This window comes from Chelmon rostratus, chromosome 15, assembly GCF_017976325.1.
Source record: "Chelmon rostratus isolate fCheRos1 chromosome 15, fCheRos1.pri, whole genome shotgun sequence".
In the NCBI taxonomy this organism is placed as follows: Eukaryota; Metazoa; Chordata; class Actinopteri; order Chaetodontiformes; family Chaetodontidae; genus Chelmon; species Chelmon rostratus.
Genome location: NC_055672.1, coordinates 19,317,298 through 19,335,020, shown reverse-complemented (window position 1 = coordinate 19,335,020; position 17,723 = coordinate 19,317,298). Strand labels below are relative to the sequence as shown.

The window sequence follows — 17,723 nt, the reverse complement described above, 5'->3', positions numbered from 1 at the left end:
TTACTACTCGGTGTTAAAAAGTGTTAAAAAAAGGGTCGAGTGAGACGCTGGACGTTGGGCTGTAACTCACTTAAACGAGACCGTGAAGCGTTTGAATCTTCCTCCACATCGATTTCTCACCATTTGGCCTCAGATGTGCGTTTGTTAAAGATTTCTGCTTCGCGAATCAAGCCCTCGTCCTCATTAGCGCGGTTCGGACCCGAGCCCGCTCCCACCGCCGTGGCTCCGTTCCCACCTCGCTGATTGAACAAGCGGGTGCCTGCGGTCTGAACTCCCTTTCCGCTAAATGTGCTGGCAGGGCAATGAGATCGGAGTGTGAGAGAGAGAGCCAGAGGACACGCTTAACGGCCCCCCCGAGCGAGTTTATGACCTTTTAGTGATAAGAGGCTTGTCTTAGTGCCCAGCAAATTTATGAGGGGAAAGAAAAAAAGTGCTTTCTAATGTTACCTGACTCCTGTTTTTTTTTTTTTTTTTTTTGTCTGCAACATCTCTGTAATAAAGATGCCTTATGCACTGGAGAGGCTTTGTATGTAAATTATCACATTTCATTGATATGTGATAATTAAGTCTATGAGATTATTGTAAGTGCTTGATGCTAAGACTTTTCACACTTAAAGTACGTCACTGATCTAAAATCAAGCTCAGGGGCTGATCATGCCAACTGGGGTCAGGTTTTAAAAAGACTCATACAAGGGTCTGAGGAAGTGCTTTAAATAACTCATCTTAATGATACAGAACTGTAATGTTGTATGTCTCATGTCCTTTACCACCCAATTCATCTTCCATGTCTTATAGAATGAGACCGCTAGTGTGTCATTCAAGGAAAGAGGAAAGGAAAATGACTTTTCTCTCTCTCCACTCAGCTCTTGATGACTTCCAATTTCCTTCCTCCCAATCATCTTCCCTGCATATTCGCCCTCATTAGTTATTCACACCGGCCCCTCGTTCTCCTAGAAACGTCCCCTGTGGATCGCGACCCTCGGTCCATTCTTCATGGGGACATATTGACTCGTTTGACGGTCCCGCGCCGCTCTACAAAAATATTTCCCCCTCTTTCTATTCAAATGAGAGAGCCTGTGGAGAGGGCCGGCGTGCGGATCAATGCGCAGATCTCAACAATCTCTCCCCAGCTGCACGTGTGTCAGGCACTGTGTTGCGGGGAGATTACGCTGCGCTCGCCTGTTTTTCACCAGCCTGCCAAAGCCGCGGGACGCCCGGTGAAAATCGATCACTACATCGGGCTTGGCGGGAGGAACCTCGGCGCCCCGCCTTTGGCTTACAAGTTGCTGGCATCCGCAGGGATGAACCAGATGGTAGCTACGGCACCCAGAGCGGTGAGCTTTGCATGGCAGGCACTTTGCATTGAGCAGCAAAATCTTTCAAGGTGTCACAACTAACCAACTGCCCTCACATTAATGCTGAATAGATGACATGTGGCATGTGTTTGTTTTGGAAACGTTTGCAATTATACTAATGGTGATCACATTGTGTGGATCGTAAAGGCGTTTAAGGTTTGATTAGAATTTTTCTTGTGCAGCCAGATACTCATTCACAGAGATGTGTCATTGCAAACATGGTCACCAATAATGGATTTTCAGGAGCGATTGTGCTCTGCCATGTTTTGTTTTGTTTTTTTTTTTTGGCCTTGAGCTGTTTGTGTGCAGCTTCACTCACAACCATTCTTCTTTTGTCCAGAATAAATGGAAACTCAATACATATTTGAAAGCTATTCTCCTTTCACTCAGCTTGACCAAACACATCCTTGGTGTGAGCCAAGAGACCGAAACCTCTCTGCGCTGACATGTTTGTCTTTAAAAAGGAAGCATAGATCGCCACAAAGCCAATACAATCCATCTCTAATGGCTTCCTCCCCTTTGACGGCCCTGATTGTTTAATCAGAGTAAGAGCTGGGTCTTGCCTCTCCTCTGTTGGCATCCATTAATTTGGCCTCTCCTTTTCATTTGCTTGTTGTTGTTGTTTTGTTTTTTTTTGCTTTCTTTCACTGGCCTAACAGCCAGCTGCCATGATTGAGTCCTGTTCAATACGAAAGCAACAACTGGGTTGGAGAAAAATGACCCACAGTCAATACCTGCACTCACTGACGCAAATGCACAGGTAGGACTCGCTATCTTAGGCCTCATCACATCGATGATTCAGCTCTTTCTACTTTCATTTTGACTTTTTTCTTTTTCTTTTACGGCATGCATGGTTTAATTTGCATTCACGGACCTTTCACCATGGCTGTATTTCACTGGAAAAGCCACACAATTGCAACATGCACACAAATAACAGGTTAAAAGTTAAGAAAAAAAAAAAAAAACTGGACATTAGTTTGACTTTTTAACCAAACAAAGCACCAATTAATTCAACTAACATTCAAACATTTGTCATTGTCATGTTTGGCTCAGTTCTTTTTTTTTTCTGTTTCTGCAGATTAAAACAACAAGATAAAATATTATTAATTAAAATAAACAAATAGAAAATATTAATTTTTGACCTCTGGAGGTGTTGTTTCAGTTTACAGTCTATATGCTCAGCTAGGATTGCCTCCCGCCTCCAGTTTTCTAACTTTCATAGTTGCCCTGAACTGTTCTTGAAGGTATTCTGAAGCGCCAGTAAATGATGGCTAGAGAGCCATAACAAGCTGGCAGTGGCGTTAATTGTAACATCTCTCTGAAAGATACTTGAGGTAGCATGAGTCATACTGCGATGTGCAAAACTGCAGACACTTCCATTAAAATGAATCAAATATGCTCCGAGACAAGACCTCCCGTCCCTCCACTTTGAATGTGTCATCCCCGAACGTAAAAACCGTGCCCTCGCCTGAAGAGCCGAGCGCGCGCACACATTTCACGGAGACACGTGAACTATTTTTCATCATCATTTCAACTCCTTTTAGTTGCAAATATGTTTGCTCCTCCAGAGTCATTAATGAGCACTCGGCAGTAAATATTGCATAGCTAAATGAGTATGGCTCCTCATCAGTGAATAAAGTGTCTGGGGCAAAAGGGAGAGGAATTAGACAGCGTTCCAAGATACGTCAAGTGAAGAAGCTCTCAACCTCTACTTGCTGAGGAAAAACACCCCCCCCCCCCCCCCCCCCCTCCCTCTAGGTCATTAGCTCTTGCTGGTTTCCCCATCACGCTGGCCTTTTTCTAAATGGACCGGTGCCCTGACCACATGAGCGCTGCTCTGGGACCACGTCAAAGCCGTCACAGCACATCGAGCCACGCCATCAGTTCCGAGGCCGAGTCAACGGAGCTAGTCCATTACGTGACATGTCAGTGCTGTGGGAAGACGGACCGCTCATACCATTTAACGACGCCCTGTGGTATTTCAGCACACACAGAAAGAGTTGTGAGAACTCCACCGACGCTTTTGCACAAAGCCAAATCTCTCGCGTCCCATTTCATTCCTCTGTGATACGCCGGAGCTTGATCCATGTCACATTATGGCTACAAGATCCGCAATTCAGAACGATAAAGGAGAAACAAAAAGGACTGCGTCCAAGTTCACTTTGTAACCTTTACATAATCTGTCCTAAAGCCTGTCTCTTTTTTTACCCAGTCAGCCTCAAGGCAGCTGCATTCACCATCTTTCCTGTGATAGCGCAGTAGCCAAGCATTTTTATAATGAAATGCCTGTAAGGTGACAGATAAGGCCCCTCTCATACTTGTCAGTCAGCGGCTTTGCCCGTGGAAACTTGAAGCGTGAATCCAGAGTACATGACAGTTGAGTCAGGCTTTTCTTTAGAGCGGCGGGCGAGGATGAAAGATTGAATCGTATGTTTCTCAAAGTGCTTGTGTCACCACAGTGAGATTACATATTGGCCCATTCACTAACCCTGACACCCACTCGCCACAAGTATCTGTTATCACTTCATGATGCATTTGACATTAGCATTCTGACAGACGTCTTCAGGGGGCTGCAAAAAGAAAAAGAAATAAGGGTGTCTAACACCAAACACCTGATCCTCTTTCTTGGTATTATACAAGATGTTAACTAATTCACTGCATCTGGCCATGGAGCAGAAAGAAAAATCATACCTGCCTGTGTCTGGCTAATCACAGCCAGTTTGTGTCCAATTTAGACATGCACACAACCAAAAAGCAGACAACAGAAGGGGCATTTTGGACGTAATTGGGCTGACAAACCACTGCTAGTTTGGATCATGATTTATTGTGGCACCTTGCTGTCGAGCCTCCCTGCAGATCCTCTGCAGCTGTAAAGCTTCAGCAGCGTCCACCCACAGTCACTGTTTGCATCAAAGCTAATTTCTTCCAACTAAGAGAGGGGTCTTATCTTCAGTGTATTCGTAGGTCGTAGGCATCGCACTCACGATAAGCAAAACTCTGTGCTGCAATCGACAGCAGCACCGCCCGCCCTGTGAACTATCCCCCTCGCATGACCTGACTGCCAGCTGTTTTCCCCCCTTCCACGCGACCCCGTGTTCTTTTCCTCCTGAGCAAGAACAAGACAAAACATCCGCACACCTCCCGGCCATTTTAAATGAGCAACATTTAGATCCAACAGATCTTCGTCGGGCACAAACCGCCGGCACGAGGCGCAACAAGCCCTACAGAGACGCAAATGCATTCATCACACAGGTGATTGTGATCTCCGTGATTGAGAGTCAGTCCGCTCTCGAGTCGGACCAATCGGAGCAGAGCTGGACAAACACTGTCTGATATTCCCACGTGGAGGACAGAGCATGCCTCTGTGAAAAGGGCAAAAACAACCAGAGAGAACAAGATCAATGTGATACAGACACAAATCAGAGGTTGAGCCAAATATGTATCATGAATCACATAAATCATTCAGAAAAAAAACCATTAGCATACAAACACCTATCCAGAAAAATACAAAGAAAGTAGAAAACTAGAAAACAGTAAAAACAAAATATAATATAAGCAAGTTCAGAATAACAACAATTTTTTTTTTTGGGGGGGGGGGGGGCCGGGGGGTGCAGATTTTGCATATATTAAAACACTCAATTAAAGTTGCCAGGAACTACAGTGTGCAGATCTTCTGTCTGATTCTCACTTTGGTTTGCATTTCTTCTTTTTCTACTTAGAGCCGCAAGAACAACCACCAAGGTCAGACTGTAGTAGCACACGGGAAAAAGGTGTGTGTGTGTGTGTGTGTGTGTGTGTGTGTGTGTGTGTGTGTGAGCATGTTTGTTGGGTTTGTTGAGTTCAGGGTGCTGAGGCCGTGGCCATGACTTGATTTCATGGACTCAGTGCAAGTATGGCAAGGTCAACATGATGTCGTCCAGCTGGCACTGAGCAAAAAATCAGAGGCGCTGTTTACCCCCCCTGCCACACACACACCCCCCACCCAGCCTCTCCTCACCCCACCCCATGTTGCACTGCTGATGTGGCTGATAGCTGCTGGCTCCAGCTCACTGTTCCAGCAAGATCAGACAGAGGAGGAGGAGGCTTCGTGTTGCCTGAAAGCACCCCAGTGCTCCCTGGTGGACATGCGCACATGAACACGCACGGACACACACGGGCACGGACCCGAGCGCACACTGAGGCGCACATTGACATGAGCACATGCGCGAGGGCCCACTCTGACGTTCACATTCATGTCCACGCTCAGACACACACGGAGTGTACACAAGCATGGCCGAACGGGTGCACACGCACAAATACAAACTGAAATGCTGATGTCTGAAGACAAGAGAGATGGGGTTCACACACACAGCGGAAACACACTGCAATCTAGTCTCTCACAATGCTGGTTACATGAAGAGTATGCTATGTACTTTTGCAGAAAGGCAGGACTCATGGATGGGTGAAGGTCAGGGTCCCTCAGGTAACAAAAGCCCCCTGACAACCTATTACATGTACAAGGTAAATGGGGACAGAGAACTGATTAAAACGACCCTGTCAAAGGTCTTTGAATGTCCAACAGAAACAGGTGAGCCGGAGGCTACCGTACTGAAGGTAAACAGAGACGTGTGGGGGACAAATAATACTAAACTTTAAATCTGAATATACTGGATCTATTGTGTCCATTCTGTTTTTTTTTTTTTTTTTTTTTTTTTTGCTGTAATATTACACTAACATGCACGTTCATTGAAAGACTTATTTATCACATCTTTATCACATCATCAGTTGTTGCCCCTTTCCATACTGTGGCCATGAACAGGTCCCCTTGTGCTACACTGTAAGAAATAGCGCAGATACAAATCCACAGTCGTCTTTCTGTGCAATAATGCATTCTTTAGCCTATGAAGCAATAAGGGTTCAGCAGTTTTCAGCAGAGACAAACTGACTGGGTATCGAAGTCCAAGTCAGTCTTTTTTAGTATGAAATGATCTATTCGTGTTTCCCTGGTCAGGGTTTCTTTGCTGAACCAGTAGTGTCTCAGTCACCAACATCTGTCTCAACATACATATGTGTGGGTATTCTAAAGCAGACTTGAACAAGTCTGTCTTTAAAAGTCTTACGGTTGGTAAGTTATCAACCGATCCAGGACCAAACTGTCTCTCACAAGACCCTGACTCCATAAGGAAGCTCAGAGAGGCTCCCAAAAACACTGAATCTTACATTTCCCATGATGCAACTTGGTTATACCCTCCCTGTCAGGTAAACACCTGCATATTTCAAACTCCCACACAGCCAGTAACCCTGGTGACACATCACCATACCTGGATGACATAATACTGCTGTTTTACAGGTTTCAACATGTAAAGTCAGCCTTTATTCTGTATTTCTTGTGGCTCTATCCATCAATCAATAAAAACAAGATCTCAACTACTTTATTTTTTCTGATATGGTTGGAAGGCTGGTACGAGTGACTGAAGCCAGACTGAAACTATTTGTGAGCCCACAAGCAAAGCCGAGCAAGAAGTGACTGAGTGGAAGTTAAGACTTCATCCAACTTTTCCTCAGCGCGCATCTCTCTGCTCCAGCTGAGAAGATAAGCCGTCTCGAGGCAGCGGCACCGCTCGGCATTCACTCCCAGCGATCTCAGCACCCGAGCGAGTTGCGCTTCCGTCCCTTGAGCCAGTCAAGACCACTGAGCATGCTGGGACTCGTGCTCTGATAAGCCGCACACAGCATCTCTCATGGCATTGCTGCTCTGCCTCTACGTCTCCGTCTGTGCACCCCCTCCCCAACGCAGACACACACACACACACACACACACACAAACACCATGCCACAGGAACAGATACAGGGCAGAATCGACATGCCAGCCTCCACTCGGTAAGGTGAATGGAGAGGGTGGGGATGCAGGGGTACGGAGGTTTCTAGGGATAAGCGGGTTCAGCGAGAAACCGCTCGTCCTCGCCCTTTCATGGCGAATCATATCCCATTAAGTGGGTTTTGTCCTGTGATGAGGATGCTGCCGGCGCTCCTCAACAATCCCATTACAGATCATAAAGGGAGCTGGGGATGTGGCCCGAGAGCATTCAGGCCGCTCCTCAAAGGCAGCCAGGCTTTGTGTGCATGGCGACTGCGCCACATCTGTCCACGTCTTTTTAGCTCCAGGTGAATGCTGGGAGCCTTTCTTCAGACTCTCTGTGTTCCCGTCTCATGCATCATGCTCAGTGGTTAACGTCACAGGGACTGGTTTGATTTATCCCAAATGTGAGTTTGGGTTGAGACGTGTGAAAACCAGGACCACTCTGACAACAGAAAAAAGCTTAGTGGCAGTGCTTCACTGGACTAGAAAGACAATGGATGTGTTCCGCTTTCCTTAAAATGGTTCCTTCTTTATACAATCTTCCTTTCCTTTGATTTTTGTGCTGCCATCTTGCCAGCTGCCCAAATATTATAAGAAATAGACAGCGTGAAAGTCTCCTCGTAGGAACTCTGAGGAAATACAGCGCTCCTATCTGGACGTACACTTTTAAAACTGCACTAATCAATATTTCCATATAATACTTCCTCATCAGCTCTCTAAAAAGCTGAAAACAGGAGTCAGATGACATTTGGAAGCAGCTGCAGAACACAGTTCTGTGTTCATCGAGCATCTAAAGAGACGGATATTTCCCTCAGGGTGAGTGTGGATACCAATACAGAGCTAAATGAGAGAGAATATTGGACTTGCATTTGTCAGGTGACTTGAAACACAACTCCAAATGAATTCTAATGCTTCATGTCTGCTGGATTTTTCTATGGGTATTTTTTTTTTGCTGGAAAGTTTTTAGCTTGTTCTGGTGCCCATAACTGGCCAAAGAAAAAAAAAAATCAATGAATGCAGCTTTAAGGTCCAAACAAACACTGTCCCAAAGTAGAGCTCTTTAAAGTTCAATATCTAGATCCTTCAGCAACAACCAGTAAGGACAAGAGATGCTTCTTTTCTGTTTATTCTATTTGTAGTTCATGGATATGACAAAGGCTTTAGAGTTCACAGTTTTACATTATGTCCATATGCTCACATATCTCTGTTTACTCACGCCCTGCCTTATGCTATACTAATTTAAATGCAGATACAAGTCTTTTTTGGTTTCTTTCTTTCTTCTGCTCTCACTCACTTTCCTCATTTCTTTCCATCTTTCCCTCCAAGTTAGTTACTGACAGGAAATGAAGGGATGAGAGGACATGGTAGGAAACAGTAGGAAACACTATGGCTCCATATCTATGTGGTCTCATTTAGAGAGGACTCTGTATGATGAAGATGTACATATCATATGTTTATGGGGTTTTTTTGCTGGAATATATAAAGTATGAAATAAATATTGTAGTTTATATAGTTTAAAAGATGTTTTGCACATGGTACAATGACAGTGGACTAGAAATCCTCCTTTCCTTGTGTATTATATCATATACTGCTTATTTTTTCAGGTGTAAAGACTACACAGCTATACAGGCTGTGAAAATCATCTGCGTCTTTTAGCCAAACACGGTCACTTTGTTTGGTTATTTTTAAGCTTTGAGCAAATGAACATAAATGATTTTCAAATGGGAGTTCACTATGTAATAATTGTGTTCAGAAATTTTGTATTAATACTAGATGTTTAATAAAAGTACATGTGATGTTGGACGTAATATCCTGAACAAGTTTCTATGATCCAATAAAATAGTTGTTTCATATGTATTATTGGTTGCTTTTTATTTAGACTGTGACAGAGAGGATTCAGTTCAACTTTTTAAACTTTGTATAGTGTATCAGTGTTGGTACATAGGGGTAAAATGTACACCTAATTTTCTGCTTAACAAAAGATGATACAGTTTGTTGATACAGGTAGAAAATAGCTAAAATGGGCCTGTGTGTCATTTAAATTGCCAAACACAAAATAGATATCTACCAGGTGCACAGCATGTAACTTCCAGAAAAGTGTGACCGCTCATTTTATGCACATTATTTATTTCTCTCGTTATGGAAGTGGATCATGTCAGGGTGTGAGCTTCACATTCAGCTCCTGTACAGTACGCGGTCCACTCCACACCTAGCTCCGAGCTAAACTCCTGCACCGAGGCCTCCCATAAGCATCACCATTAATCATAAAGGCAGCCTGCGTTTTTTTTTTGAAAGAACAAGCAAGTGGCATAAATAACTAAAACATCAGGGGAAAGAAGGAGAAAAAAAAAGGCTGCTGAATAAGAAGTGAAAAGGGAAATCACGGCCAAAGTCACCTTGAGTCCGGCTAATTTACGAAACAGTGACACAAGCATTAACGACAATGAGAGTGATTAATATCATAAAAGGCATTAGCTGCTGTTTACATCGTCAAGGTGTTTATCCATAGCTCCCAATTTGGCCAGCTTCACATTTTCATATTTTATTTTAAGCACGGCGGCTCCAGAATACTAACAGCTTGGCTCTTTGGGCAACAGTTGCGCTCCCCCAGCTCTTGAGACGGAGCCAGCTAATGTGAGGCACAGGCCGTATATTTCACCAGCTCGGGCAGACATATAAATGATTTCTCCTCTTCCTTTAAGTCAAGAAAAATCTTCTCAAACCGTCTCATTACGCTGACAGCAGCGCCGCTGAATGTGACTGTCATAAGTTAATTTAAGCAGGTTCGGGGGCATCTCATTAAAAGGTGTTCATTTTCAACCATCCGTTCTGGACATGGTGACACTGAGAACTGCTGTTTTCTTAACTCGGGGCCATCGCAATGGAAAGTGCTATGTTTGCAGTACTTCATGATGTACTGTATGTACAGTGGTGGCTGCACAGGGAGGTAATGATATCATTACACTGTACTCAGTTAGCTCAGTAAGGCAGGAGCATTGAAAACACCAAACAGTTTCAAGGTGTTTACGTTGCAGCTGCTGTGAATGTCTCATTATTCACATTCGTGAAGAGCGATGAATCAATGAATCCGGCTACTCGTGATGAAAAATCTGACACACTCTCATCACCTCGGTCTTTTTCGCTGTGCGATAAGTGCTGCGGTTGTCTAGGAGAGCTGTGGCGCAGCAGTTTCTTCCTTTCCTTTTGAATTCCTCGCTGGCTCACCTCGAGATTGCATCTACGAGCCCTCTGTCATGAATTCAGGCCTAGTTAGCAGCAAACACTGAGCCCCGTGCACTTGATCACGCTCGGCGCAACTTACAGCATCGATCAGCTGGGCAGGGCCTCGCGGTCCGCCGGGGTGTCGCGACACGTCACTGACTCTTTGAGTGAATTGATCATAGAAATGCATAAATAATAAAGTGGCAATGTCATTCTGACTTCCTATTGATTTTCCCATTAGCGGCTGATTGATACAAGCTTTAAATGTCAGGACTCTCATTGATTGCCACGAGTCCACCCACTCAGTTGCAATGTCATGTCACTTTTCCTGTGGCTTGTAGCCTTCCACCTGCATGCACTAAATTAAAGGTCAACAGGTGGACTGCATCATCGAGCAGCATTTAGGCACCAAAGCGTTTAAACACCATGTTTACTCCTCTGGTTAACTACATTCAGGAATGACACCGCTCAAACCTCACCGCTCAAAATGCCTGAGCGCTTCCCTCTTGGTCCAAGAAGTGAGAAAATCTGGATCCACAAATAACAGCTCTGCAAGGCTTTATGAGTAAGAGAAAAGGCCAGAAGCATCGTCTGGCCTGACTTTCAAATGGCACTAGAGCAATTGATCATTTAGCCTAATTAGTCGACCACAGAAGATTCATCAGCAGCAATATTGGTAATCAATCATTTGTCATTTACGCTGCAATAATTCCAAAGATTCGCTGGTTTCTGCTCTCCAGTGTGTGGATTTGCTGATCCTTTTGCCGTTTCGTGTCATTTCAAATTTTGTATATTTGACTTTTGCACTTGTGGTGCAAAAAGACAATTCAACTGGCTCTGGGAATTTTGATGGATGTTTGCAACAACACGAAATGAATAATCAATAATTCAATAAGTTAATCTACAATGAATGAGAAAAACCATTAGTTGGAGCACTACATTTGAATGTGAGGTTTTCACAGGTCAGCCTCAAGTTATATTGATTGATTGGGCATAACACAAAATTCAGGAGCCTATAGTGAGGCAGTCTCTATGGACTGACTTTCCAGATTAGGGCTGCAGCTATTTTCAGTTATGATCATTATTGGATCATCTTACAGACACCTGCATATCACACACACTATTTCATCATGTCCCAGCTCAAGCCAGGGCGAGAGGCAGAGTACAATCAGGACGGGTCACCACGGGTCAAACACACACAGACTGACAACCGCTCACACTCACCTGAGCCGCATGTTGATGTGGTGAGCGTACACCCACAAGACACAGCACCGATCCTCCCCACAGCATTATTTAAAATGAAAACCACAAGCCACATTAACACACAAAAACGAATTATTACAACAAAATCCACTAGATCATATTTAGCTAAAGTTAATCAAAATATACCTAATTCACAAAAAGTAATGCTGAATAATGATTTGATAATGAAAGTTTAATACAACTACTAAAAAGCAACAAGGTCAATAATTTGGTTCCAAAAACAAGACAAACCTCACTCTTTCACAACCTCACTGAAACTACTCTCGAGGTTGATATGGCAGCTACTTTGTCAGGAGAAAAAGAAACATCTTTTTTTTGGATGGAGAAAAATTAAAAGTGCATTCATCTTTCAAGAAGAAACCTCTTCGGAAAGGGCCGCAGGCAACAACAAAGTACCGAGCGTGTAATCTAACTTTAGAAATTTACTGTTGACTTTCTTTATGATTCAGAAGAAATTGCAATATTTGCCTAGCGGCTAAAACATCCACACAACAGGCTTCGGTTTTAAGCCTCTCAAAGGAGATGGCAGACTGGGGGTGCGGGACGCTCAATAGAAAATCATGAGTGTGTGTCTTTGCATTTGGGGCAGAGCTGAGGGGCAAACATGGGCAGAAAAGCCTGAATGCACACAGTTGCTCCGTTAAAGGATGACGGTAGCAGTCTTTTACTTCAGGGCTCCAATAACATTGAGTTAGGCGCGTCTACCAAGACACTCGTTGCTAATGGTGTGCCGGAGAACATGAACATCTTTAACAGCTCGGCAGCATGTATGTGCGGGTTAATGAAGCAGAGGTCCCCACTTCCTCCTGCTTCCAATACTGAGATCATTTAATGATTCTCTTGCAACCTATTTATGGCACCACTTGGTGAACATAACAGAGGTTAATAAAGTAGAGGTCAACTCTTTATCACACCTGCCCAGCACTGTTTTCCCCTCTCCTACGCTATAGCTCATAGAAGCATTTCTCATTAATGATCTCCCCCACAGGGCGATTGAGTATAAATGTACTGTGCAGAGTTTAATGCTTTGATTCCCATAGGCGCATTTGCCTGATCGTCAAATTATTCCGGTTGCCATGGTTGGTATTTATTTCATGCTAATAGCCGGCATCTTACCGGAGGCTGGAAAAACAAGTGTAACACGCGCGCTACAGAGAAAAATGCCAAACGACAGCCAGTCGGGGGTGTAAAGAAGCTGATAGAGCGAGACAATGCACTTCGGAGGCCCGAGCCGAGTCATTTTACATGGAGGGGGGGATTGTGTGACACTGGCAGAAAGGAGCGTGTGTGTGTGAGCGAGTGGCTGTCTGTGCATCAACAGCGTCATGACCTCCCAGGATAATAAGTGTGGCTGTGCAAACATGGAGCGGCGTAATCTACTACGCAGCGGGCTGACACTGTGACTCCACCCGTGGAACCGAAGTGCGGACTTCTGTCCGGCTCTGCGATTCATAACAATGTTGGCCATGTCATTGAAATAACTGTCACATTACTAAGAACAAGTACGGCCACCTGTTACCACGTGACCAAAGTTTTGATCATGTGACAACTGAGCAAACTCCTTGAAGGCGAATAAAAGCTCCAGTGAAAGTGAGAAGGTGGGCCTTGAGTTAAGATTATTCTGTCACGCAACCATTCACAAGGTCAAGGCAGATCCTCCACTTTCACACCAATGTTCGAACTCAGTCGGCTGTTATTTGGTTTAATTAGAGCCTGCTTTGAACTGCTCATGTGGACATCATCAATAAGCAGAGCGACGTCGTGACATATCATCACTATAATGCTCCGCTAACTGTAATATCAAATTATCCTATCCCAGATGACATCGGGCAATCAATCCAATTATACGGGCGCCAAACTTGCATGTTGATGGGCGGGGGCTGACAGTGCTCATCACTCTGACAACCATCACAACCTTTTTTTTTTTTTTTAAACAAACAAAAACAGCAAAGAAAAACAACACAGAGCAGAAAGGCTGCACAATGAGGAGGCTTGAAGAGTGAAACAACTAGTTATGTATGTTGGGTTGTAAGAGCAAACTTTTTTTTTTCCATTTTAATCCCAATTTTGTCCCATTTTAGAACAGTTTTCCACAACGTGATGAGCTATATTTCACTAAAAAGGCTCCAAGAAATGAATGGGTAGTGTCCCTACTTTCGTGAAGTATTCACATGAAGTCTTGGATGACTGTTGCTTTGCGTAGAGTGGGCTGGTTCGGTCTCAGTTGGTCTAAATCTACATTTGTTTATTTTAACCACATCTTAAAACCAGGCTAAACAATGACCACAGTGCAGCTTCAGCAGTAATTGTTTTTACCATCACTCAAAATTGCATGTTAATATAATTTCTGACTTTTTAATGCTTTCGTCATTAGATTGTGGAGCTGGCAATGGAATAATCTACAAACACAGAGGTGACACGGATACATATAAAACAGATTTAACTGTCAAAGATACATAAGTGTCTGTGCAAGTTCTTTGGCGCTGCACAAAAGATGATGTTATTTCTCCTGCTTTGTCCTCCATCATAGCAGATTACACATTAATGGATGCCCTTATACGGTATTTTCTTGCTGGCGCTTCCTTCAGGAAGTCTCTCCTTGCTCCTCTGAGCAGCACACTTCCTTGATGATTAAAGACTTGATCAGTTTCTGGATTATGCGAGGATGAAGGATGGAGGAGATATAAAATAAGAGAAATGATCATGGAGGCAGCCTATTCATTCAGATGAGAGAGGCACACTTAGCGCTCCCAAATGAATGAAGCTAAAATAATATATTGTGATCTTATCTCTTCTGTGCTTTTGCACATTATACTGGATCTAATGTTTCAAAGGTTGATCATTTAAACGGCTGTTGGCGCCGAAATGGTCATCGGTTTTACAGCCATTTCTTTTGGGATGTGTTTGGTGAAGGTGTTTCCTCTGTGAACACATAATGCTGAACAACACAGTACTCTCCTGGATATGCAGTAGCATGGCAGCACTTCATCATCGATCATTCTCTGCTCAACCACTGGCAGTCTGCAGAGGACCACAGACACCGACAAGTCCTCCAAATTAGACAACAAAGTGAGTTGTTTGCAGCAGCTCTCCTGAATGACACACGGAAGGGATTTCTGATCTGATCCCTATCAGTAGGACAACCTCGTTTGTCTGTGTCCTCCAAAACGGCTACGAATCACTGCTGCACAAATAAAACTGTTCTGATCTGGCGCAGCTACGGTGTGGTAGAGCACCACAGTGCTTTCAACAAGAAAGTAACAAAATCCACTTAAAAAAACATCCCTGGCTGGCTTCCTACTTGCAAACACCACCAGCTGTGTAGGTTGAAATGCCTGCTGGGAGCTGCAGTGGACATTATGTCCATCTAGAATAAAAGCGGAACTAGACAGCAGGGCATGGGTGGAAATTTGGGACAAACGCAACTTGGTTATGTTTAGGGCAAGGTTTTGCTGAAGCGGCAGATGATGCAATTTCAACAGTCTTGCAGAAACACAACATGTGTAGCTGAGATTTCGGAGCTGCGCGTATTTCAGCCTCAGCCCTGGGAACCTCTGGTCACAAAGAGTGAGTCTGCCGAGCACAAATGCTGCTTTTCCAATCACACAGTCACAGGCGTTCACAGCTGGATCTGCTGGCCACCGAGCAGCTTCCCTCCAACAGTTTTAGGCTCCAGTGCTTTGCTAAAGAGCACCTCTGTGGTTATGATGAAGGGGCACCCTAATAAAACAGCCAGGGTAGAAAACATGGCATCATCCCCCGCTGGCTTCCCCGCCTGCAAACACCACCAGCTGTGTTGTTTGAATGCCCGCTGGGAGCTGCAGGGGTGGTCCACTCAGGTGCTTCTCTGCCACCATCACAGCTGTATAAACCACATATGTGCTGATGCATTATTACAACATATGTCATGTTATTGTTTCTTTAAAAAAACACATGTAACCAACACAAAATGCAATAACTGACGACATCATATGCAGCTATTGCATTCTGAGTTTCATGTGTTTCCACATGCGCGCACGCCTGCAGGGTGCTTCCAGCCGAGCCGCCTCTGCTTTGCTTTTGTCTCATAGGTTCCGTTGCATTTTTTTTTCTGGGCCAGCCTCCCTCATCAAAGTGATTAAGCAATTACACTGATTGTGCCGATGCTCGGAAGAACGAGGGAAGGGCCCTCGAGTATTGAGTGCTAAAGCTTTCTTAGAGATAACGGCTTAATTTGCGCCTAATCAAAATAAAGCCCGTTCTCTTAAATCTCCAACCTTCCTTCGGCGCTGGGTGGGTCGGGGAATCGAGAAGGCGTCGTTGAGGAGAAGCCGACGGAGATGAGAGAGCCCTGCCGGGGCAATGTACAGGCGTGTTATTACGCATGCCACTATCAGGCAATGAGGCCTCTCTTTCCCTCCAAATGAAATAATAATTCACATATCAGAACTGATAACGACGGAAGCCTCTAAAGATGCTGCACATGCACAGCGTGGGTGCCAGCTGGAAATAATCAAAGAGTTTGAGAATTAAATCAACATGCAGTTCATCTCTCAGCGCTGCTGTGGGCATCAATAATGGAACGGGAGTCTGGAGAGTCCGCTGGATCTCTGCAACAGACCTCAATGCATAGATTCCCAAAGTGTTGTTTTCTTCTGACTCACACACACACACACACACACACACACACACACACACACACACACACACACACACACCATCAGTTTCATCAGTTTCCCATCAGTCCCCTGTAAAATAGTCATGTCTTTCTCCATGTGCTGACATTTAATCGCCCGCGTCTTTAAGCTCACCGGCTTCAACATCAGAAATTAATCACAGCAGAACTCAAATCACAACCGTGACGGGGCGACATGACTTAGGCCTCCTGAGTGTGAGAGCAACATGAGAGAAGTGAGGGGAAAATAGAGAGGGAGGTGGGGGACTCACCCCGGGATGATATCTGAAGGAAGAGGCGAGGGTCTGCAGCGCGTATGGCCGCGGTGTACCGATCCTCTATCCCGGGCACCTGCGCCTTTTTCTCGGGCATGAGCCGGACCCTGAGCCGGCCCCCCTCTGCGCCAAGCCACCACTCCAGAATAGTTGTGAGGTCCATTTCCAGGGTGAACACCGGGGCCTCCTCGTACACAGACAGCCCCCCGCATCCCGTCTTGACTATGTCCTCTCCTATTTCCACCACAACTTGGTTTGATTTCCTGCTGGCTTTCGTCAAGCCCAATTTCAGAACTTTGGACAGCGGCCGCTTATAGAAGAAGGGGAGCTGTCCATCAGCGGACATGTTCCTCAGTCCAGAGTCCGTGGCAGACGCAGTGTCCACAAAAGTGGATATGGTTTTCTGCAAAGGTATGCACTGCATTTTCAAGTTTGCGCGCACCGTGTAACATCCGCGAAAAGTCTGGCAGTCGCCGTTCAGGGGTCTCTTTATAAACTCCGCCAGGTAATAGCGCAACAGAGAAGGGACCGCAAAATCCACGGCCAGGGTTTTCCTCTTGAGCCTGGAGTTTATGGTTTGATTCAAGTCTCTTTTGCCTCCGGTTTCCCCGCTGGTGCCGCCGCCGCCGCCGCCGCCGCCGCCGCTGATGTTGCTGAAGCCGGCGGTGGGGGGAACCATCCCCGCTGCGATCCTCGGCGAGGCGCACTGCAGCCCAGCGAAAAATGCCGCAGACCAAACAAGCAAAAACAATATCCTGGCGCTCATGGCGAAATAATCTGAGTCTTTCGTTTAGGAGAAGCGCCCGTTAATCCCGCCGTTCGCCGCCTCCTCTCTGCTCCTGTCACATATACGCAGCGCAAGACCACAAAGTGCGAATCGATGATCCTGCGGGTCCTGCGCCTGTTCGCCGGTGCGCACCCGTGGCCAGACGAGGGGGACTGGGCTTCACATTTGTTTGCCGCTGACTGTTGCTGTCCTTCCTTCTTCAAACGAAAAAAAGTGCCATTTCCCCTCTGTGTTCCCCACACACGCACGCACGCACGCACGCAGACGGACTGACACACACAGACACACACGCACGCACACACACGCACGCACGCACCTTTAAGACAAT

The 17,723-nt window shown here is 45.2% G+C and overlaps 1 protein-coding gene across 1 annotated transcript in view; it reads right to left on the bottom strand.

Annotated features, from left to right (window-relative positions):
* Positions 1–17,374, bottom strand: part of alk (ALK receptor tyrosine kinase) — a 298,244-nt gene extending 280,870 nt beyond the window's left edge. The window contains exon 1 of the mRNA XM_041954075.1: positions 16,606–17,374. Within this exon, the coding sequence (XP_041810009.1) occupies positions 16,606–17,374 (769 nt within the window). The remainder of the gene's footprint in view (positions 1–16,605) is intronic.
* Positions 17,375–17,723: the final 349 nt, after the last annotated feature.